Raw genomic sequence first — 25,738 nt, forward strand, 5'->3', positions numbered from 1 at the left:
ATTTGAGATAATGAAACAGAATGTACTGACAAGTTTCTTTGCCTTCTTTTTATTACTCATTTGTTAACTAATAAGTATATTAGACACAGGTACCTGTTTTGAATACTTTGCTTCATTTCATTTTTGGTCTCACTTATCTCTTCTTTTGGATCACTGCCCATTCCCAGTTAAGAACATTTAACTTTTATCTCCACTCTGTATCCTAAGTGGACAGGGGGAAGGAGTCCTGGCAGAATACCACAGTGACCATGCATGTAGTCCCTCCCTGTTCAGGGCGAGAGAATAACCTTGCAAGCTACAGCTTCTAAGACTTGCAGTTTCCCCCTTAAGAGAGGTGTGAGCTGGGAAGTAGGAATCATATGTGCAGACAAAGGCAGGGACTCGGGATATGGGGAAGGGAATCCTTAGCTGGGCAAAGCACATGACAATGTAGGTATCACTGCCTGCACTGTCAGTTTGATCCTCAGTACCTTCCCTGGGATAGGCGGGCTGACCTAGGTCATTCATTCCCATTCCTCACCTTCTTCAGTGCCCTATCTTGTAGTTGAAATTTGGCATTCATAGGTTCATAGGTTCATAGGTAGATACTAGGCTATCTGCCCTAGGGCATTTATAAGCCTAGCCAGAGTGTATTTGGCTTCCGCCTCCCTATTAGAATAATCTACTATGCCTTTGTAAAGTAGGTCACAGAAGGTACCCTTTAAGATTAGTTTACTGTGCCTCTGTCTAGCAGGGACACAGAAGAGATCCCAGGGGTGAATTTGCGTTTTTCCATTCCTGGATCAACTAATCCATAGTCCCACCAGGGGCTCCAATATCCTAGACCTGGTCATTACCAACATGGGAAATCAATGCTCCATACCTATGGTCACCCCCTCGTTAGTCAGGTCTGACCATAAGCTAATCACCCTTAACATCCACATCCCACCCCCACCCCCCAGTAAAGAAACCACCATAAAAAACTTCTCCAAAGCCAACTTCATGCTACTCAAATCAGAAGTGACAAACTTCATAACACCCATGCAGACGGGAACTGAAAGTTCAACTGCTGAATCCTACACTAAGGCACTGTATGAGCACATCCACTCATGCATGAATCGTGCCATCCCAAATAGAACCAAAATGCTCTCATCCAAAAAAAGGAAGCCAATCTGGTGGTCCCCTGCCATAAACAAACTTTACAACAAAAGGAAGAAACTTTTGCAGAAAAGAGGAAAATCCCAGGATGCAAAAACTCCCTTACTAGCCTCAGTAAGAAACTGAGATGCCTCATAAAATCCTCCAAAGCTAGTTATGAAAATAAAATTGCCAAAGATTCCAAAGACAACCACAAAGCATTCTGTAACTATGTCAAGAATCTAAATGGCAATGCTCAGATCTGCTCTGAGCTAAAACAGAATGGCATTAAATATACTGATCCAAAGGATATTGCCAATATCCTGGCAGATCGATTCAGTGCCAACTTCACCCCTCTCACCCCTAAATGGCCCATCTCAATACCGAAGATTGCCAAATTCCAGTAATAACGGCCACACAGGTACAAAACGCACTCTCTAAAGCCAAGAATACAGCATCCATGGGACCAGATGACATCCCGGGCTGTGTACTACATGAACTACAATATGAACTGGCACCTCACCTAAGTGTCATGTTTAATCATAGCCTCACCTCAGGTTTCGTGCCCACTGAGTGGCTTAGAGCTACAGTTATCCCAATCCACAAGGGGATCCACCTTGGATCCCGGAAACTACCGTCCCATCAGTCTGACAAGCCTTATCTGCAAGGCCATGGAGCGTATTATCATGGAACTTATAAACAAAGACATTGGCAACCTTCAAACACTGGACCCCACCCAGTTTGGGTTTGTGAAGGGTCGATCTTGTCTCCTGAACCTGACTGACTTCTTTGAATCAGTCTCCATAGCCATGGACAAGGGTAAGGTGGTCCACACAGCCTATCTAGACCTTGCCAAGGCCTTTGACACCATCCCCCACTCTGGAATCATAGATAAACTTACTAAGTTGGGCATTAATCCCTATGTCACCCAATGGGTTGCTAAATGGCTTACTGATAGAACCCACACTGTAAAAGTAGCCAACTCCAAATCCAGCTCCAGACAAGTGACAAGTGGAGTACCTCAGGGTTCAGTCCTGGGGCCGCTCTTGTTTGGCATCTACTTCTATGAAGTACAGGTCAACGCTAAGGGACTCTGGCTAACAAAGTTTGCAGATGACTGCAAACTGGGAGCCGTTATTGAATCCCCAAATGATGTGGATACTCTACAAAAGGGCCTTACAGAAAGATGCTTGGTGCCAGAGCCATGGGCTCAAGCTCAATGCCAAGAAATGTATTGTTATCCCCTTTGGGAAAAAACATGTATCCACGAATTACCATATAGGTGGCAGTACACTAAACACAGAAAGTGTGATAAGAGACTTAGGGGCACAGGTGGACAGTGGTCTCACCTTCGATAACCACATTGCCACAACAGTCAGGAAATCCTTCTATGTGGCACACCTCATCACGAAGGGCTTTTCATCCAGAAAGAAGGAGGTCATTGTCCCACTGTACTCATCCCTCATTAGACCCATTATAGAATACAATGCCCCATTTGGTATGTACCTCTCAAGACATCTGCAACAACTGGAAAGGCCTCAGAAATACCTCACTAAAAGAATCACAGGCCTAAAGCAGATGCCCTCGCTGACCTTAAAAACTCCAGCTATACTCTGTCGCATATCGTCTACTCAGAGGCGATCTCTGCTTAACATACAAGGCCATGTCAAACCCAGAGCTGTTGGACATGCTACACTTAAAGAAATCCCAATCCCTCAGAGCTACACGCTCCAGGGATCTAAACCTTGTCATCACAATAAACAAAACATGCCAGAGGGATAGATTCCTGACCCAGAGACTCCCCAGACTCTGGAATAGATTGCCCATACATGTCAAGCAGAGTGCCTCTTTGGACCTCTTCAAGAGGAACCTTGACAATTGGATGGGAGAAAGGAAATTCACCCCAGGGATCACGTCAGTCGCCCTGCTAGACAGGGGTCCAGGAAAGTAAATAATGTGGGAAGAAATAGCCAGGGAATTGTTATGGCTAGGCTTGTATAAGCCCTAGGGCTGATAGCCTTGTACCAACCTATGAACACGTCCAGACTTTGCTTGAAGAGGGTCAGCGAGGGGCTATGTCTAACATGAATTGGGATTCTATTCCAGAGTGAGGGGAGCCTCTGGGAAATGAATCTGTCCCTCTAGCATGTCCTATTTATTTTTGTGCTGAGGTTTAAGTCCTTGGAGCGTGTAGCTCTAAGGGACTGGGATTTTTTTGAGGTGGAGCATGTCCATTAATTCTGGGTTTGACATGGCTTTGTACGTCAGGCATAGATCACCTCTGAGTAGGCGGTAAGCAACTGAGTAGAGCTGGAGTTTCTTTAGTTGAGCTGCATAGGACATCTGTTTGTAGCCCATGATCCTCTTGGTGAGGTACTATTGGGGTCTCTCCAGTTGCTGCAGGTGTCGGGTAAGGTACATCCCAAAAGGGGCATTGTATTCAATTATGGGCCTGATGAGTGACGAGTAGAGGGGCACAGTGACCTCTCTTGATTCAGATGCGAACCCTTTCGTGATAAGGTGGGCTATATAGAAGGTCTTTCTAACCACTTTGGCAACGTGATTATCAAAGGAGAGATTACTATCTACGTTGGTCCCCAAATCTCTAATTACTTCTTCCGTACTTAATGGATTACCACCTATGTGGTAATTTGTGGGCACCTTGTTTTTCCCAAAGGGGATGACTATGCACTTTTTAGCATTTAGCTTGAGGCCGTGGCTCTGGCACCAAGCATCCGTCTCTGTGAGACCCTTTTGGAGGATGCTTGTGTCGGTTGGAGATTCGATTATGGCCCCCAGTTTGCAGTCATCTGCGAACTTTGTCAGCCATAATCCCCCATGTTAGCCTGAACCTCAGAGAAGTATATACCGAACAAGAGAGGTCCCAGAACTGAGCCCTGTGGGACGCCACTTGTAACTGGTTTGGATTCAGACATGGCACCTGCGATTCTGACCATGTGGGTTCTATCCCGGTCACAGTCAGGGCTCCATCCTTCTCTGCTACTGTGGTGGGGCAGAATAGTATATTAGATGAAAATGTCAGTCATGTACTTTATTTCACTCTGTGAGCCTTTTGTTAAGATTCTGAACACAGATGTTCACAGCTGCCATAACCCATTCTTGATAGGCAGTGTTATTGCCTGATAGCACTGCATTTTCCTCAAGTAACAGTGGGAAGATAAGAAGTTATATTTTTCTTTCTTTTAGTAAGGGTACTGGAGTAAAATGTAAAATCCAACTTATTAACATATGTATTATGCTGTACATCATGACATTTTTATCCAAGTTGTTATTAGACTTCTACATGTGAAACAATAAAAATAACAAGAAAATTTGTGGGTTTAACATAAATGAAGTCCTTGATCTCTTTGAACAGTCCATAAATCATAATGATAGGTTGCATTGATCTTCCACAGAATGACATCTGCTTTTCTCAGTTTTAAAATGTCAAAGTAAACAAAACAATGGGAGCTGCACTGAGCTTTTATAAGTGCTCATTTTTTATTCAGGATTATATCTAGCAGTTGTAGCATAAAATCAATGCTTTAGTTTTTAACCTGGCTCAACAGACCATTTATGAATTCTGCTGTAATTATTATAAACTGCCAACTCCGTGCATTAACATTTTATATATTATCATGAGAATACAGTTTTTAAGTTAATATAATTATATGATTGCACAAGTGTGTATATGTGTATATATACATATATGTGTGTGTGTATATATATATATATATATATATATATATATATATATATATGTGTGTGTGTGTGTGTGTGTGTGTGTGTATACATCTGTACGTATCATAAGTAGGTACTAGGCTATTGGCCCTAGGGCCTATATAAGCCTAGCCAAAAAGGTACCCTGGCTTTAGTCACCCAAGAAAATTATTTTCCTGTGCCCCTGTCGAGCAGAGCCACAGAAGTGATCCCTGGGGTGAATTTCCTATATCCCATCCATTCATCAAGATTTTTCTTGAAGAGTGCTAATGAGGAGCTTTGTTTGATATAAATAGGTAGTTTGTTCCAGAGTGTGGGAAGTCTCTGGGACAGGAATCTATCCCTCCAGCATGTTCTGTTTATTGTGGTGACAAGGTTTATATCCCTAGAGCGTGTAGCTCGGAGGGGCTGGGATTTCTTTAAGTGGAGCATGTCCAACATCATGGGTTTGACATAGCTTTGTATGTTAGGCAGAAATCACCTCTGAGTAGGTGATATGCAACTGAGTAAAGCTGGAGTTTTTTGAGAAGGTCTGTGTAGGTCATCTGTTTGAGGCCAGTAATCCTCTTTGTGAGGTATTTCTGTGGCCTTTCCAGTTGTTGTAGCTGTCTTGTGAGGTACATGCCAAAAGGGGCATTGTACTCTATAATGGGTCTAATGAGTGATGAGTAGAGGGGAACAATGACCTCTTTTTTCCTTGATGAGAAACCTTTTGTGATGAGGTGTGCCATATAGAAGGATTTCCTGACTACTGTGGTGATGTGATAATCAAAGGAGAGACTACTGTCCATCTGTGTCCCAAGGCCTCTTATCACACTTTTGTTGTTAAGTAGACTACCGCCTATGTGGTAGTTCATGAGTATGGAGTTTTTACCAAAGGGGATGACAATGCCCTTTTTGGCATTGAGCTTGAGGCCATGGCTTTGACACCAGGCATCTGTCTCAGTGAGAATCTTTTGTAGGATGTCCACATCGTTAAGCGTTTCAGTTATGGCTCCTAGGTTGCAGTCATCTGCAAACTTTGTTAGCCAAAGACCTACTGTGTTAGGCTGTACTTCAAAGAAGTAGATACCAAACAGTAGAGGACCCAGGACTGAACCCTGTGGTACTCCAAGTGTCACTGGTCTAATGTCAGATTTGGAGTCTGGTACTTTCACAATGTGGGTTCTGTCAGTGAGCAAACCATCTTTTGACATAGGGATTTATACCTAGTAGGTGAGTTTATCTATAATTCCAGAGTAGGGGATGGTGTCAAAAGCCTTGGTGAGATCTACATAGGCTGTGTGAACCACCTTACCCTTGTCTACGGCTTTGGTGACTGCTTCAAAGAAGTCTATCAGGTTTAGGAGAAATGATCTGCCTTTTATAAACCCGAACTGGGTGGGGTCCAGAGTTTGGAGATTACCAATGTCTTTGTATATAAGTTCCATGAAGATACATTCCATGCCCTTGCAGACCAGGCTCATCAGGCTAATGCACAAGAGATATCCTCACAATCTGACAGATTTGGAGCAATTTTACAAGGAATATTGCCAAGTCAAGATGTGTCATGCTGATAAACTCCTACCCAACAAGATTGAATGCTGTAATTAAATCAAAAGGTGCTTCAACAAAGTATTAGTTTAAGGGTTGCACACTTATGCAAAGAGCTTATTGCACTTTTTTATTTTTTATATTTTTTCCCCTAACAGATTTATTCGTTTTTCAATTGAATTGCACAAGTTATACATCATATTAAAGGTGGGAAAAGTTTTGAAATTATTTATTGTGGTCTCATTTTGTTATATCACAAAAACCTGGCATTTTTAACAGGAGTGTGTACACTTTTTATATCCAATGTATGTATATATCTATATATATCTATATATATATATATATATATATATATATATATATATATATATATATATATAGGGGCAGAACCTTATGTCAAGTCCATTAATCGACACGTGACAGAGGTGGTACAGCTGATTGAAATGTACCAGCATTGTCAGTATGAGACAGCAGTACAGTGGGGATCAGGGAATATGCTCTGGCTGGGCCATTCCAAATCTTTAATTTTCTTCAGATGAAGCCATTCTTTTGTTGATTTTGATGTATGTATTTTTGTGTTGAAATGTGAGATTCCTCTTCATCTTCAGCTTTCTAGCAGACACCTGAAGGTTTTGGGCCAAAAGTGACTGGTATTTGGAACTGTTCATAATTCCCTCCACCCTAAGTTCCAGTTTCAGTTGAAGAAAAGCAACCCCAAAGCATGATACTGCCACCACCATGCTTCACTATGGGGATGGTGTTCTTTTGGTGATGCGAAGTGTTATTTTTGCACCAAACATACCTTTTGGAATTGTGGCCAAATAGTTCATCCTTGGTCTCATCAGACCATAACACATTTTCCCACATTCTTTTGGGAGACTTGATGTATTGGTTTGCAAATTTTAGCTAGACCTGGATGTTTTTCTGTATAAAAAAAATGCTTCCATCTTTCAACCCTACCCCATAGCCTAGACATATGGAGAATAAGGGAGATTATTGTCACATGTAGTACACAACCAGTACTTGCCAGAAATTCCTGCAACTCTTTCAGTGTTGCTATAGGTCTCTTGGCTGCCTCCCTGACCAGTTTTCATTTTGTCTTTTCATCAATTTTGGAGTGCTGTCCAGTTCTTTGCAATGTCACTGTTGTCCCATATTTTCTCCACTTTTCGATGACTGTCTTCACTGTGTTCCATGGTATATCCAATGCTGTGGAAATTTTTTTGTACCCTTCTCCTGACCAATACCTTCCAACAATGAGATCCCTTTGACGCTTTGTAAGCTTTCTGTGAACCATGGCTTTTGCTGTAGCAGGCAACTTAGTAAATGTCAGGAAAATCCTACTAGGACAGCTGAACTTTATTTCGGGTTAATCAGAGGTCTCTTTAATTGATGGCAGGTGTGTACCCAAAAAGACTGAATGCTGTAATTAAATCAAAAGGTTCTTCAACAAAGCAAAGTATTAGTTTAATAGTGTACACATTTATGCAACCAGCTTATTGTACATTTTTTATTTTTTATATTTTTTCCCCTAACAGATTTGTTTGTTTTTCAATTGAATTGTACAGGTTATAGGTCACATTAAAGGTAGGAAAAGTTTTGAAATTATTTATTGTGGTCTCATTTTTTTATATCACAAAAACCTGGCATTTTAACAAGGGTGTGTACACTTTTTATATCCACTGTATATGTATGTATATGTATGTGTGTGTGTATGTGTGTGTGTGTGTGTGTGTGTGTGTGTGTGTGTGTGTGTGTGTGTGTGTGTGTGTGTGTGTGTGTGTGTGTATATATATATATATATATATATATATATATATATATATATATATATATATATATAAAATTGTGTGTGTGTGTGTGTGTGTGTGTGTGTAAGCAGTTCACTTTATCAAGCATTTGTTTTCTCAACAAAGTGAACTGTGATGTTTTCCCCCAAATACTTATTGTCCGAAAAGTGCATTTTCTCAATACAGGTAAGTGGGTTAGTGTTCAGGGTCGGAGAGTGTTTTATGTGAATGCTTGTGGGTATGGATTAGAGTAAAGGCTAGATAAGAGTATAGTTCATAGGTTCATAGATGTCTACTAGTTTAGTGACCAGAAGGGCTTTTTTAATCCTAGCCATGCATCCCAAATCTCTGACAAGTTCTAGTACCCTAGATAAGTGTAAGCAGGGGCTTGGGAGCTGAAACATTTACAAGAAGGATCCTGGGAGATTAATCATTTACAGGCTGCCTGTGTCCATTAGAGACATAGGTGCCAAACCAGTGGTAAATTTCCTGTTCTCCAGTTGTCCAAGTTTATTTATTATTTATGTATTCATTGGCATATGATTTCCAGGAAAGTCCACTGGGCCAGGAAAAGCCTATTTTTGGTGGAGGCCCTGGGAGAAAAGCTATAAGTTATACATAATCAAATATAATAGATTTTTTAAAGTCAATTTACAAGATTTACACAAAATAAAGTTGCTTGTAAATTATACAAATAGTAATCAAATAGATGCATAAGGATCATAAATACAAGTGAATAGGTCTAGTATTTACAACAATGGAGTATTGGTTTGAGCAACATCCATAAGGCTTTAGACAAATACAAGGAATACATGGACTATAAAGTGTAAACAGGCTGAATGTTAGTGATGAGTTTCACTACTAAACATATGTAGAGGTAGAATGCAAGTTAGAAGGCAAGTAAAAGGTAGCAGTTGGCTAGGAGAGGTAGGAGGGTTGAAAAATAGAGGTAGGTTTAAGAAGGAATTTGGCAGTAGATAAGATGTATTAGTGCTGCAGATAAGAAATATTAGCAGGGACTAAAGAAGGACTGACCAAGTTCAGTGGACAAATTAAGTAATGGTGGAGGAGGAAATAGAGCAGTTACATATCCAACTGGAGAGGAAGTGGTTTTGAAGAGCAGTTTTAAAGTTGTTAGGATTATATTGAAGGAGGATGGCTGTAGGCAGAAAATTCCATTTTTTGACCATGGTCCATGAGTATAGTAGCTGTCCTGCAGGTAATCTGGGTTTAAGGACTTGAAGAAGCTGCTGTTATTCAGATCATAGTGGGGTTATAGAGGGTGAGTAGTGAGATTAGTGCGGGGCAGAGTTGTGGTTTATAAATAAGTTTGTGAGTAATTGTGAGCTGAAGGAATAATAAGTAGTGAGGAAGTTCGGGCCATTGTGACTTTTTTAGGGAGCTACAGTGGTGAGTTGAGTGGCGGGTATTTGTAGCGAGTTTAGCGATCTTGTTGTACCATATTTCTAATTTTGATTATAGGGAAGACTGCTGATTAGTGAACAGTGGAGCACCATAGGTTAGACAAGGCAGCAGGTATGCTTGTGCAAAAGTTAGTTTGGACGGGAGGGAGAGGAACTTGCTATGTCTGTAGAGCAACCCTAGCTTCTTCTGAGTCTTAGCTATACTATTTTGAATATGCAAATCAAATTTGAAGTTTTCGTCTATTATTACTCCTAGCAATTTGCTGTGGGCAACTAACTAAATTTTTGTAGCGTTCAGTGAGTAAATGTTGAGGTCGGGTTTATTTATGTGGGATTATCTCTTGGGTGTGAAAATCATGAGTTTAGTTTTTTGTGGATTAAGAGAAAGATGATTGATGTGAAGCCATGTCTCCAAAGATGAAAAGGCTGCCTGGAAATTTTGATAAAGTATTGTTGCATTGCGTGCAGAGCAGACTATGGTCGAGTTGTCTGCGTATTGGACAAGGGAGCCTTGTGGGATAGCCAGGTTATACTTGAATTGGGTGAGGGAGTTTTACTCTCGTGTGTGTGTGTTTGTATTTTTATGTGTAGGACTTGTGTCCAAATGCCTTATGTAGTGATACTGTTAGTTAAAGGGCTTTTCTGAACTAAAGGTTGAGGGTTAGAGTTAGGGGATAACACATGTAAGTAAGGTGGTGAAGGTGGGTGCAATGCTGTTGCACAATTGTAAGTACTACAATGTATAAGATAAAGGTTTTATTATGATGGTTTTGTCATCAAAATTAAAGAAGAATGGACTGCTTTGATGACAATGTTCATAATGTTCAACTGTAACTGTGTGTATTTGGTGGGTTTGGTTTAATAAGAGCAGTGAAGTATTTTCTTATTAAAGATAACTACAATAGTTTAGTCTTTTCTGTTTCATTTTTACGTGAGATGTTTTCAGTGCCTGCTTTAAATTTTAGTTCAGCAGGAAGCACTGTGATTGATTTGAGGAATGGAGGGAAGCAGATACAGTTTTTGGAAACAGCAGCTTTAACATTTTAAAAAAAAGTGAGTGTCCCTTCTAGTTATTTTTAAACATTTATGTCACTGCTTGTATTGGAAAGCAGAAATCATTTTACACGATTTAGCACTAAAGTCCACACTGCTTGTGTTGTGGAGATGGAGGCAACATTTGTATGTAATACAGGGTAGCAAGAACAGCATACGTAAGGCTAGCCCAACCATGTTCCCTTGTGTGATAAACTAAATAGTAAGTATTGATTTGGTTAATTCTGCCAAATTGAAGGATTGTCCTACATGTTTAATACTTGAAGAGTGATAACCGGAAGTTGTTTTTATATTTTCGTATGTTTATAGGTAAGTAGTAGACTAGCTACTGTTGTGGACCATTTTAAGCCTAACTGATTTCCCTTAGTGAAAATCAAACTCTGTGTACTTCTTGCCTTCTGAAGTAAATACCATAACCATTGTGTCAACCCATTTTTAAAGTTAAGCAGAAACCTTGATTAGAATTTCCTTGGTTTCATCATTTTACAGTAGTGTAGAACTGTACAACCCATGCTGCCCCTCCCCCACTCCGTCCTTCACAGACTAGGCTGCCATTCTTCTCCTCTTTAGCTTATCAGTTGACTCATCCTTTAGGCAGGTGTGGGCTCCAGTGCCCTGCTGCAGGACCTAACTCTTTGTAAGGCAGGGGACTCCTTAATGCCCATGATTATTCTCTCCGGGGCAGATTGTGCAGTGGCCTACAGTGATTGGTTGGTTTACACTCCATTCTGAAAATTCTGCTTTCACTCATTTCTCTCATTGTGGCATTCCCATGTCAGCTCCTATGTATCACCATGTTACACATGATTTAGCAAACTCGATAACGGAACTTTTAGAAATTGTGTTAAGTAACAATTTTATTACTTTTAATAAGAAATATTTTTTTACAGTAAAAAGGCATTGCTGTGGGGTCACCATGTGGGGGAGCATATCCCAATGTAGTGATGGCTTTCTGGGAAAGGAATTATGTATTTAACACCAAATATAACACAATTCTGAAATCATACCATAGATTCCAAGATGACATCAGCATAATTTGGAAGGGCACACTAGAAATGTTAAATGAGTTTCTTACATATATAAATATCACTACTGATTTTTTAAAATTCACCTGGGATATTAATGTAGAATACATGAATTACCTGGGTGTTCATCTTGTGGAAGATAGAATCAATGAATTTTATACAGCAGTCATATATAGAAAGGAATCTTATTCAAACTGCTTTTTACATTACAGTAGTTCACATCCGGAACACCAGAAAAAGTCGGTTGTCAAGGGGCAACTGGTTAGGGCAGCCCAGATGGTGACAAATTTAGGTGAATTTAAGGACGAATGCAATTTTTTGCGCATTATGTTTCTTAAGAGAGATTATCCAGAAGTATTGATTGATACATTAATACATGAAGTAGCTATTAAGAGAATTAATGGACATTTTAAGCCCATCTTAGATAAGCGAATATGTGTTCTAAGATTCCAACAGTTTATACAATAGAAGTGTAGTGAACCCAGATAAGGAAGAGATTAGTGTACCAGTAAAACAAAGTGATTTTTCCAGAGCTTTAGTGCTTACTTATTCTCAAGATCATAATATAATAAGAGAGATAGTAATAAGTAATTGGACTATTTTACTTGAAGATCCCTGTTTTAGGAATCATATTAATGAAAAACCTAGAATAGTCTATAGAAAAGGGAAAAGTTTTAAAGAAATTTTGAAGCAAATAAATCATATGCCTATTAATGGAAATATAGGTATGTCAAAATGTGGAACATGCCACTGGTGCCATAAAATAAAGATTGGAGATTATTTTTACCTCAGAAAAAGAAAATTTTATTTACATGGCAAATATAATTGCAAATACAAAGCTGTTGTTTATTTAGCTACATGTATTTCATGCCCAACGTTCTATATTGGGAAAACTAAGAGACAGTTATCCCAAAAAATATAGGAGCATGAATATGCTATAAAGAAAAATAAATTGAACAACGCTTTGGCTAAGTATATTAGTGAACATAATGATCACCAATTTTCTTTCATGGCTATTGACCATGTAGAAATGGAAGACAAGAAACCCTAGGACGTGCAATTAGAATATAAAGAAGTAAAATGGCAAATAAAAGTACAAGCTGATCATTGGCCTGAAATCAATGAGCGTAGCTCTATAGCTCCAGTATTAATATTAAAAGCATTAGAAAGAAAGAAAATAGGTTGATCAATTTTGTGTTAAGATTGTTTGCAACAACCAGTATATATTTCATGTGCATAGTTCATGCATTGATATACAGATATTAATGTATCTATTTATACACATTTTATGTAATATCAGTTAACATTTTTATATATGCTATATTGCATTTTAACATAAGTATATTTCTAATATACTAAAGTTTTTAATTATATTTATTCATAAGCACACCATATGTATGTACTTCATTTTATCTATTTGACTAATGTATGCATTTATTTATTAAAGTATTTATAATAGCAAAATAACAGCAAACATAAAAGTAGGTTTAATTGATTCATTTATTGAGGGTCCAATGAATTAATGTGTATATGTATAAAAGGATGTGATGTAATGCATTTTAAACTGTCTGAAGAAGTTTAACATAGTCTTAAACGAAAGCGCTTACAGAGCATATATTTTGTGTTAATAAAGTGTGTTTTTCCTCATTAACTATGGACTCGATCATTCAGCTGTAGGAATCTGGTTTGTTTTCTTTTTGTTACCGCAGTAGTTGGATTTTTGTGAACTTTTCGTCAGTATGTCTTTGGGCAATGAGCTGGACTTGTCCGCACAGCTGAATGAGGAAGAAGGAAGGACCAAAGGGTCAATCGGGAAATTAACTGCCTTCATTACGCAGTTAACACAATGTGTTGACTGCTTATATGAGTGTATGAAAGCCCCTGAACAGATTTCTGTTAGCGGACTTGTAAATACACTCAGAGAGAACAATGCAATGGACTTTAATGCCACACCTCTTTGTTTGGGGAACAACAACCCCCCCCCCATTCTATAATTCTAACCTTGGACCCGACCAGCGTACTCAAACGGATGTCAACAGACATCAAGGAGCATGCGCACATAGTGTGGGACACAACTATGCTGGTAGTTCCGTTTACAGAAGAGAAGTGCCTGTTCTGAATGAATGGCTGGAATCAGCATTCACGTTTTCTGGTGGACAAATGCAAGGTACTCAATTTATTGATCAAAAACTTAATGATTTTGACAGCAAGCTAGCAGAATGCAGAAAATTACAACTGGAGAATGCGTACTTAAAAGAGTGCAATAAGTATAATATTATTCCTAAGGGTTTGCGGTTTTGACGCTACCCTACAGGTTTAGTCAATAACTCCCCTCTGCACATGAACTTAATGCAATTGTTCGATAAAAGTGGTAAAGAACTTTTAAATCTTATGATTAAATATAATCAAAAAGACAGAGATGTGCTTATGAATGAATTGTCTGCGCTAGATAGGTATATAAGAGAAGATATATCCTATGCGAACATTAAGTATGAAATGTTACGCATTTATAATAGCATAGATCAACAAATAGCCATACTGAAAGCTGGTAACGCAGAAGTTAGAAAGAGACTTGAATCAATATGCTAATGGGATTGCATATCCTAAGCCCCCTGGAGGGCAACGAAGAAACAGACAGACCAACAATGTTGACAATATTAACAATGAATTCACAGATGCAAGGGAAATTACACAACAGCCCAATCGATTATATGACCAAGAGTTCCCGGAGTTAAAAAGATCAGAAAGAATAAAACATAAAACTAACTCCCAGTATATGTACAATCAAACAGCGGGGTTTCAAGGGGCCAGGCCAAAAGCCAAGCAGTGGAGGACTTAAGCAATGGCCTTATTCCCAGTGTGAATCCATGTATAATGTATGATATGCAACAGCCTGTCTATAATGTTAATAGAATGGTTGAACATGGTGAACATATTATTGTGAATACTAGAGGAGATTTTAAAGTATATAATTTCTCAGATGCACATGTAGCAGATTTTTTAGCTAAAGGAACATTTGTTCCATCTAAGCCTTTTGATTTTACCAGCACAATGATACATATTAAAATGTTTTTAAGAAAAATTAATTTTAGTCTTTTATAGCAGAATGATATAGATAATGAGAGAAGTAAGTATAGTATAAGTAGTATATATAATCCCCCTTTACACCCTAGATTAGTTACTTATGAAAAAATCTGTGAACACGAGTTAAAGTGTTTACATAGTACAAATATGAAAGGAAAATATATTTCGAATTTAAATGAAAATGAACGAAGTATTTTGAATACATTAAAACAATTAAATAAATTAAATAAATTAAAAAAACACGCACCGAAACCTGAATAAGCTTTCTTCTGCTCTATTTATCGACCTGTCTAAAGCATTTGACATGGTAAATCACCAGATTCTCATTCACATACTTAAGTCTCTGTCATTAGACCCACTTTCCATTAAATGGTTCCAATCCTACCTTGACAAATGACAGAAAGCAGTAGTTTGGCATAACTCTTTATCCACCCATCTACCTGTTACCTTAGGTGTCCCTCAAGGGTCCATACTTGGACCTCTTTTTTTCTCTATATTTATTAATGACCTTCATTTAGCTATCCCACAAGCCACTTGCATACAATATGCTGACGACTCCACATTATTATGCTCAGCTACATCCTCCCATGACCTTCATTCTCTTACCCAAAAAATATTCAATATAGTTGAACAATGGTTCACTCAGAGTTGCCTTCTTTTGAACCCAAAGAAAACCAAACTCCTCCTCTTCTCTCCTACACAAAAGTCCTCTCCTCTACAATTCTCTGTGACATCTACCAATGGCACAATAATATCTCCTGACTTCACCACCAAACTACTAGGGGTCACCATCGACAATAACCTGAATTTTGACATCCACATCAACAATACTATAAAGACTGTCAACCAATAAATTGGCACTCTCTATAGGATTAAACACTTCCTTTCCCCTACTGCTAAAACTACTATCGCTTACACTCATTTGATCTCTACACTTCTTTATGCCTCACCCATTTTTATTAATCTCTCCAAGAATAATCTCGGCAAACTAGAAATGTCCTATAATAACATTGTAAGATTCACTACAGGCAACCCATTTCGAACCCACCATTGTATAAACTTAAACCAGCTAGGATGGTTAGAACTTCAACACCTGATAAAATTTCACCAACTAACCATTGCCCACAACATTCTCTATACACCTACCAGCACTCCAAGTCTAACTAGCCTCATCACCCCCTATAAAAATCTGACATCCTTACGTTCATCACACAAACTTCTTGTATGTACCTCTAAACCTAATAACAGGGCTGAGGATTCTCTCTTCTCTAATACTGTAGGCAAATCCTGGAATCTTCGCCCTAATGACCTCACCTCACTCACCTCTTTATCTCTCTTTAAAAACAGACTTAAACTTTACCTCAAATCATACTGGCTATGCCCCTGTTCCAAACCAGACTAGTCCTATACCTCTACAAACTCAACTTACCTTTCTAGTCCTTACTATCCTCTGTTACATCTTCCATCTTACTATATTTTTTCTTATCTACCTTTTTTTTTATATTATTGATATCCTCTTTACATACCTTTTGTTAAGTAAATCCATTGTATCATCACTACACTTCCAACTTCCTTTTCTCTATTTCTGACCTAACCTGTACTATGTCTCCATACACTCAATTCGTACTATTTTTGACTCTTAACCTCAGTGTACACCCTTTTAAATCCTCTAGGTTGTACTGCACATTACCATTATCAATTACTTTTTTTTATTTACTATGATAATTGCTATTTTTTTTTAATTATTATTATTATATCTGTTGATTGTGTATTGTTTGTACTTATACTTTAAATTGTATCATGTCTTTGGAGCCTTTCTCCCTGGGCCTCTACTGAAAATGGACATATATCCAGTTAGACTAGCCCGGTCAACAAATGTAAAATAAATAAAAATTTTACATTTGTTTACCGGGAAAGTCCGACTGGAACAAGATCCATTTACAGCAGAGGCCCGGGGAGAAAAGCTCCATAACATAATGGTACAATTACAACAAATGACAAAGAAATTTCTGTACAGAGGCATATATACAGTCAGAGCTCCATGTCTTTATATGACAACACAATCCACGAATGACAGAAAATTTCTATACAGTGGCATATATACAGTCTAGGAGATTTTTTGTACCTTAGTTGAGCAAGCTTGGTATATAGATAGCAAATTAAAAAATGAGAAAGTAAGAATGATGAAGCCTGATAAAGGGGGTGGAGTGGTGATCATGAGCCAGGATATTTATAATGATAAACTAAATAGCATTTTAAACACTGAAACATATACAGAAGTGTCACTCAATTAATTAAATGGTGCCTATAGGAAAATATATGGACAAATAAATGATATTTTTTAGAAAGACTGATACATTTAGACTTATATAATTATCTGAACAAAACCTCCCCCCGAATACCATTTTATTTTTTTGGCAGCCCCAAAATTCATAAGAATGCTGATGACCCCCCCCCCCCCAAAGCATCCATTAGTGGATGGCAGAGATTCTATTACTTCTGCATGTGCAAAGTGCATAGATTATGAACTCAAAAATATTCTAGGAAAAGAAATACAAAGTTGTAAAGATTCCTGGACATTTTTGGAACACATGAATGAAGTACAATTTGTTCATAATGATATCTTAGTTACTATAGACGTATATGATCTTTATACTGTTATTCCACAAACTATAGGGCTTGAATGAGTCAATGAAATTCTCATTTATCACCATGTTACACATGATTTAGTAAACTTGATAACGGTACTTTTAGAAATTGTGTTAAGTAACAATTTTATTACTTTTAATAAGAAATATTTTTTTGCAGAGAAAAGGCATTGCTATGCGGTCACCATGTGGGGGAGTGTATGCCAATTTAGTGATGGCTTTCTGGGAAAGGAATTATGTATTTAACACCAAATATAACACATTCTTGAAATCATACCATAGATTCCAAGATGACATCAGCATCATTTGGAAGGGCACACTAGAAATGTTAAATGAGTTTCTTACATATATAAATAACACTACTGATTTTTTAAAATTCACCTGGGATATTAATGTAGAATACATGAATTACCTGGGTGTTCATCTTGTGGAAGATAGAATCAATGAAGCTTATACAGCAGTCATATATAGAAAGGAATCTTATTCAAACTGCTTTTTACATTACAGTAGTTCACATCCGGAACACCAGAAAAAGTCGGTTGTCAAGGGGCAACTGGTTAGGGCAGCACGAATGGTGACAAATTTAGATGAATTTAAGGACGAATAACATTTTTTGCGCATTATGTTTCTTAATAGAGATTATTCAGAAGTATTGATTGATACATTAATACATGAAGTAACTATTAAGAGAATCAATGGACATTTTAAACCCATCTTAGATAAGCGAATATGTGTTCTAAGATTCCAATAGTTTATACAATAGAAGTGTAGTGAACCCAGATAATGAAGAGATTAGTGTACCAGTAAAACAAAGTGATTTTTCCAGAGCTTTAGTGCTTACTTATTCTCACGATCATAATATAATAAGAACGATAGTAGTAAATAATTGCACTATTTTACTTGAAGATCTCTGTTTTAGGAATCGGTGCAGTGGTAGCGTTGTTGCCTCACAACAAGAGGTTCTCCTGTTCGATTCTTGGCTGGAGTGCGGGGAGTGCCTTCTGTGTGGAGTCTGCATGTCCTCCCCACGGTTGGGTGGGCGTTTGAAAGACATGCATAAATGGGCATGCCTTTGTTGAAGGTTGAACTTCGAGCTGGCACCTCGGCGTTCGTGAAAATCTACTGCCAATCATTAGCGGACTGAAGTTCCACTGTGGCGACCCCTAACCGGTAAAAGCCGAAAGACAACAACAACATTAATGAGAAACCTAGAATAGTCTATAGAAAAGGGAAAAGTTTTAAAGAAATTTTAAAGCATATAAATCATATGCCTATTTATGGAAATATAGGTATGTCAAAATGTGGAACATGCCACTGGTGCCATAAAATAAAGATTGGAGATTATTTGTACCTCAGAAAAAGAAAATTTTATTTACATAGCAAATATAATTGCAAATCTAAAGCTGTTGTTTATTTAGCTACATGTAATTCATGCCCAATGTTTTATATTGGGAAAACTGAGAGACAGTTATCCCAAAGAATATATGAGCATGAAAATGCTATAAAGAAAAATAAATTGAACAACGCTTTGGCTAAGCATATTAGTGAACATAATGATCACCAATTTTCTTTCATGGCTATTGACCATGTAGAAATGGAAGACAAGAAACCCTGGGACATGCAATTAGAACTTAAAGAAGTAAAATGGCAAACAAAAGTACAATCTGATCATTGGCCTGGAATCCATGAGTGTAGCTCTATAGCTCCATTATTAAAATTAAAAGCATTAGAAAGAAAGAAAATCGGTTGATCAATTTTATGCTAAGATTGTTTGCAACAACCAATATATATTTCATGTGCATAGTTCATGCATTGATATACAGATATTAATTTATTTATCTATTTATACACATTTTATGTAATATCAGTTAACATTTTTTTATATATGCTATATTGCATTTTAACATAAGCATATTTCTAATATACTAAAGTTTTTAATTATATTTATTCATAAGCACACCATATGTATGTACTTCATTTTATCTGTTTGACTAATGTATGCATTTATTTATTAAAGTATTTATAATAGCAAAATAACAGCAAGCATAAAAGTAAGTTTAATTGATTAATTTGTTAAGGGTCCAATGAATTAACGAGTATATGTATAAAAGGAAGTGATGTAATGGATTTTAAACTGTCTGAAGAAGTTCAACATAGTCTTAAACGAAAGTGCTTACGGAGCATATATTTTGTGTAAATAAAGTGTGTTTTTCATCATTAACTATGGACTCGATCATTCAGCTGTTGGAATCCGGTTTGTTTGCTTTTTGTTACTCAGTAGTTGGATTTTTGTGAACTTTTCATCTTTTGTACGTTTGCTTGAGTTATACCCAGAAATCTTTATAATAACGTAATAATATTACATTATGCTAATACTTTTCTCACAAATTTTAGTATCAGATGGTGGCTGACCTTTTCCACGATGATAAGGACTCTGCTCCTGCCACAACCACTGCAAAATCTTCTAAAGTCAACATCCGATCTGCCAGGCCTGTTTTAAAGACAGCAAATAAAGAGCACAAGAAAACTGTTGGGCATCAGGTAGAAGGCATTTAGAATTTGATTTCTAAAGTGTGTGTCACAAAATACCGAATTGTGGTGTCAGATTAAGGAAGGTTCTGTTGTTTCTGAATTCTAGACTCAAAGTTTAGCAAGCAGTATTTATTTTTTATGTAGTCACTGAAATAGAAATGTTCCAATTATTAAAAGGTTACCATTTACTTAGTACTGAAGTTCAGGGTTCACAAATTTGTGAAAACTACATACATGGTTATTTTTAAAACTTACCTGTTATTGCTCTAGCTGTTGCTCAGAAATTTAACTATGATTTCTTGTTCCAGTTTCGAAACTCTCTGCAGTTACTTATGGAGACCTTGAATGCTACCACACCCCATTATGTGCGCTGTATCAAGCCCAATGATGAGAAATTGCCTTTCTCGTAAGTATTGCCTTGATCACTTTTCTGTTTCAAGCAGTGTGCATATTTCACTTGTTATTTTGCGTACTTGATTACTTTATTATAACCCATGTGTGCTGATTTACGGTTAAGCTGAAATAGCTGAGCAGAAATCATATTTTTTTATGGTAAATATCTGACTTGTACATCTGAGCTTTCAAAAGTGTATAGACTAGTTTGTGTTTTCTTAAACTTAAAAAACAGTATAGAGAGGATAGAGCCTTATTTTGCTGCCTTGATCACTTTTTTAATATAACCAATGTGCCTTGATTAGGTATTATTTTGTCATTACATTTTGATTGTTGTGTCATTGTTTAGACATTTAGTTGAATCTGACTGTTCATGACCTCGGTGACTTTGCAGTCTAGACTTGTCTGTAAACACCTGCATGTGAAGTTGTTCTGTCTCGCCTTTCATTCTTTACTGATGGGTTCGAAGCCGATCTCACGGCTCCAAGTCGGCCAGTTGCAAAGCTCAAGGTCTTCAAATAGCTCAAGGCCAAGTCCGTATCCCATGATGTACCTAGAGTTACCTCAGATCTAGTTTGCCACTGCAATAGATCGGAGGATCTGCATTAGCTCGGGCCAGTAAAACTGTTTTTTTCATATTTACTCTTAGATATTGATATTTAGATAGCTTTAGATAGTTTTCAGTAGTTTTATACAGCTCTTATAGCTTTTTGGTGTGTTTACTCCACTTATATTCCCTTCCCTTAGTGTGCTTTAAGATTCTAGTTGGCCTCCTTTTTTAGGCCTAGTTTAAAACCTGTTTTCTTATTCCTAGAGTGTGCTTAGTAAGTGACCTTTTGTCACAAATTATACTAAATAGTTTATAGTTTATAGTTATTTGATGTGTGTGTGCGCGCGCGTGTGTGTGTGTGTGTGTGTGTGTGTGTGTGTGTGTGTGTGTGTGTGTGTGTGTGTGTGTGTGTGTGTGTGTGTGTGTGTGTGTGTGTGTGTGTGTGTGTGTGTGTGTGTGTGTGTGTGTGTGTGTGACTCAGCCTAATTTTATTTAAGGCTTTTGTGTGGATAATTACAGTTGAGTTTTTTTTTTTTTTTTTTTTTTGTGGTAAGTCATTTTCTCTCTGAGTTTTCAATGGCTGACCAAGAGAAGCATCCTAAGTCAGGGTTCAGAAAGTGCCCGAAATGTGGCCAAAAGATGTCTTTAACAGACAGCCATGTAAATTGTGTGTACTTTCTTGGAGACATGCATTTACAGATAGCTGTTCTATATGTCATTCCTTTTCCTCCAGAGTCCTACAGGAAAGGAAAAGAAAATTAATAGACAGAGGTCTGTTGAAGCCATCCTTCCAAGAAGCATTGAGTGACTAGGATGGATCCAGCAAGTCCTCTAAGTCTTCTAAGAGTACCGACTCAAAGAAATCTAAAAAATCTTTGACTTCGGCTCCACTGCCATCGGAACCGACAGTCTTTTCTTTTTGGAGCCATCCCCAGTCTTGGAACCGGTCTCCAAAGCTCCTAAAAGTCCATTGTTACAGTCGGTACCACCTTCGGTGTGCTCTTCTCAGTCCTCTATCAGCCTTACAGATCTGGATGTGGATCGTGTGGTGCAGAAGCTGTTATCGGCACCGGCCTTGGCAAAACTTATCGGCTTTGACCCAAATGGCTTCGGAGCCAAAGACCCTTGCACCAGCTCAGACTATTCCTCCTCTGAGCCATGCTGGCCCTTTGGAGCTGGAGGAGTCAGACCTGTTAATAGTGGAACCCACGGAGCCAACGCTTGCTCCAGTGTCTTCGGCTCCATGCACTCTGACGTCCTCGGTGCCGATCGAGGACTCTAGGAGCCAACACTCTCTGGTTTGGTCCGGGGAAGATAGGTGGACCAACTTGTCATTCCCACTCTGCCTTTCGGGGCTTTGGCTTGGATGAGCTCGGCTCCTACCTCTGGTTCGGAGCCCACTGTCCCGGTGCCAGGAGTATCAACCGTTTCCTCGGATACACCGGTCCCTTTGTATTGGAGCAGAGGTGCTTTCGATGCCATGAGGAGAGTCATGTCTCCTAAGACATCCTCAACCTCAGGTCTGGCTTCTTCCTCCCTTAAAGCACCCGTATCTTCTTCTGCCTCACACATTCTGACCAAGCGTAGAGACCCAGAGCCTCAGTACGCCCCATTGGGTGTCCCCTGCTCTTCTGAGACCTCACCAGAAGCTCTCACTGATGAGGTTCCCAGGAAGAGATTGTGCAAGAGGAAACATCTAGACTCCCCTCAGGAGTGTATAACATTGGATACTGACTTAGATGAGTCAGAAGGGTCCCCACAGTCCCCCTCTGAAGATATCTCATTCACTGAGATACTTGAAATCCTTAGGTAGAGGGGTGACTGGCAGTCCAAAAGCCCTACTGAGGATGAGTCAGTTCTCCTGAAGGCTTTCGGGTCTCAGCCCTTCACCTCTTGGGTGTCTCCGCCCTTTGATGAGCTGTTGCAGCTGGTCTCACGAAGGGCGTGGGAGTCTCTGGATACTATGGAGCCCATCCCTAGGAGGCCTAATAAGTTCATTTCTGCCCCCTTGACAAATCATTCTTAACAAAAGGTGTTCCAGTTGATGCCATGGTGGTAGTGGCAGCCACCAAAAAGGAAATGTCTGAAACTTCCTCATATATCCATCCTTCTAACAGAGACTCCAGTATCATGGATAGATACGGGAAGCGCATGTTTAGTTTAGCGACGTTTGCTCTTCATTCGCTCAACTATTTAACCCATTTTACCAGGTTACAAAGAGATCTCCTTAAAGAGCTAGGAGATACTCTTCAGGGTACAGTAGCTGCAGGAGCTACCAACAAAGTTGCCGCCCAGCTTGCTACCCTCATTTCTATAGTAAATTCATCCGAGTGCCTCATCTCATATGCAGCTGATAGTACAGGAGTCATTCTTAGGAGACACTCCTGGATGCACGTGTCTTCCTTCGCGGAGCCCTTCAAGTCATCCTTTGTGAATGCTTCCTTTGATGGCTCTTCCCTTTTTGGGCCTAAAGTGAAGGAAACCTAAACCAGGTGTGAAGAGGACGGAAAGACTCTGTCTGCTGTTGGGGTCCATTTTTCCACCCCTACATGACCCTACCCTAAGGATCAAAGAGGAGGAAAAATGTGGTTCCAAAAAGCCCAAGGAGCCTTTCAGGATACACGTGGTGAACCCCCCTCCAGAGACAGAGGAAGGAGCAATAATGGAAGATGCCACCCTCGTGGTAGAGGGTGTCTACAACACCAGGGCGACAGAGATCGCTTCTCAGGGAAGCCCTACCAGCGCTCCTGAAAGGAGGCCTGACTGTCCTGCTCTGGAGGTAGTCAGGGGTCACTTAATTTTGTATCCAGATGCCTGGCTCAAAATAACAAAAGACAGCTGGGTACAAAGTATAATTTCCAGAGGATACTTCATCCCATTTACCACACCCCCTCAACCCATAAGAAAAATCCCAGACATTTCACCCATTTACAGGGAACAGGCAACAATAGAGGTCCAAACATTGCTAAGAAAAAGAGTCATCCAACCAGTCCCAGCAGGCAGACCAAACAGGATCCAGAACTTACTCAAGATTCTTTTTAGTTCCAAAAAAGATGGGGGACTGGAGACCCATGTTGGACCTCAGCAGACTGAACAAATATGTAAAGAAAGAGAAGTTCCAGGTGGTCACGTTTCAGTCTATACTTCCCTTCTAAGGGAAAGACAATTGGATATGCTCGATAGATCTCAAGGATGCGTACTACCACATAAAAATGGCCAGGCATCCAGGGATCATCTGCGCTTCTGGCTGGGAGCCAGTCATTATCACTTTTGAGCACTGCCCTTTGGTCTCACTACAGCCCCCAGAGTGTTCACTATATGCATGGCAGTGGTCATAGCTCACCTGAGGCATCTAGGATTCCAGGTGTTTCCGTACCTAGATGATTGGCTCCTTACCGCCACCACCAGGCATCAACTCATTCAGGCCAGGGAGTCCACTCTGCAATCAACTGGGCATTACAGTCAACTCAGAAAAATCTGCCTTGTCACCATCGCAGCATATCGTTTTTATTGGGGCAGAGCTGGGCACCACCACACTAAGGCTTCCAATAGAAAGAGTCTTTCTTCTTCATCAGTATGTCAGCATTCTGATATCCAAAGACAGAGCACCAGCATCAGAAGTTCTGAAATTATTAGGCATGATGGCAGCAGCAATTCTAGCCATACCATTAGCTCGTATGCTGATACTACAGTGGCTGTTGTTCACTCAGTGGTCTTACCAAGAGCTTCCCATGTATCACACTATATTGATCACAAATTCTTGCAAAAATTATCTTCAGTGGTGGTTGACCTCACTTCATGACATGAGATGATACCCATTTGTGCTACCCCCTGCAGCAGCCACAGTGACCACGGATGCTTCCCTGATGGGGGGAGGGGGCATTTTCAGGGAAAGACAGCCCAAGGCACATGGACCGATCAAGAGACACATCTGCATGTCAGTGTCCTGGAGATGAGAGCAGTACTTTTGGCATTGCAGTACTTTCAGGACTCTCTTCTTCTGGGTACGATTAAGATTCAGACGGACAACATGTCGGTGGTCTGGTATTTGAACAAACAAGGAGGAACCAGGTCCTACCCCACTTTGTTGCGAGGCTCTCAGAGTATGGCAGTGGGCTGTTTCCACCCAGCGCTTTCTGTTGGCAACGCACATCCTGGGAAAATTCAACATGATAGCAGACAAGCTGAGTAGGGCTATCTTGTTGCCCCATGAGTGGTCCCTCAAGAAAGAAATAGTGGACAGGATATTCCACAGGTGGAGCCAGCCTTGCTGTGATCTCTTTGCCAGTCACATGAACACAAAATGCAGAAGCTACTTTTCCTTGATTCCCCCTCTGGGAGAAGCCCCAAGGGACACACTTGTACATGATTGGCCTCCGGGTCTCCTCTATGCTTTTCCACTGATCTCACTGATACCCAGAGTTCTACAGAAAGCAAAAACTCTGGGTAGGACCATCATTCTAATAGCCCCTCTTTGGCCTCATCAGATTTGGTTCCCCTTCCTTCAACTTCATCTTTTGGAGGACCATTGGATTCTGGACCCAGTTCCAGACCTTCTGACACACTCATCGGGGGAACTTCATCCCTCTCTGCAGTCCCTGAAGCTGACAGCTTGGCTGCTCCCATCATAGCCAGGTTCCATAACCTTTCCAATGAGATGAAGCAAATTCTGTTATCCTCTCATAAATCTTCTACGAGGAAGCTATATCTTAGCAAATGGAACAAAAATGTCTATATGGGCTTCTAAAAACAATATTGATCTTTACCAAGCCCCTATGGCCTCCATTTTAGAGTTCTTGACTATGATTTTTAACAAAGGAGCTGCAGCAGTAACAGTTCATGTTCAACAGGCTGCTATTAATAATTTTCT

At 39.3% G+C, this 25,738-nt stretch overlaps 1 protein-coding gene across 2 annotated transcripts in view; it reads left to right on the forward strand.

Annotated features, from left to right (window-relative positions):
• MYO5B (myosin VB) overlaps nt 1-25,738 on the forward strand; it is a 3,346,216-nt gene that overhangs the window by 2,253,616 nt on the left and 1,066,862 nt on the right. For both annotated transcript variants that reach the window (XM_044078265.1, XM_044078275.1), the window contains exons 15-16: nt 19,788-19,934; nt 20,234-20,331. In XM_044078265.1, the coding sequence (XP_043934200.1) occupies nt 19,788-19,934; nt 20,234-20,331 (245 nt within the window). The remainder of the gene's footprint in view (nt 1-19,787; nt 19,935-20,233; nt 20,332-25,738) is intronic.

The sequence above is a fragment of the Protopterus annectens genome, chromosome 1.part1 (assembly GCF_019279795.1).
Source record: "Protopterus annectens isolate FY-2018-M chromosome 1.part1, PAN1.0, whole genome shotgun sequence".
Classification (NCBI taxonomy): Eukaryota; Metazoa; Chordata; order Ceratodontiformes; family Protopteridae; genus Protopterus; species Protopterus annectens.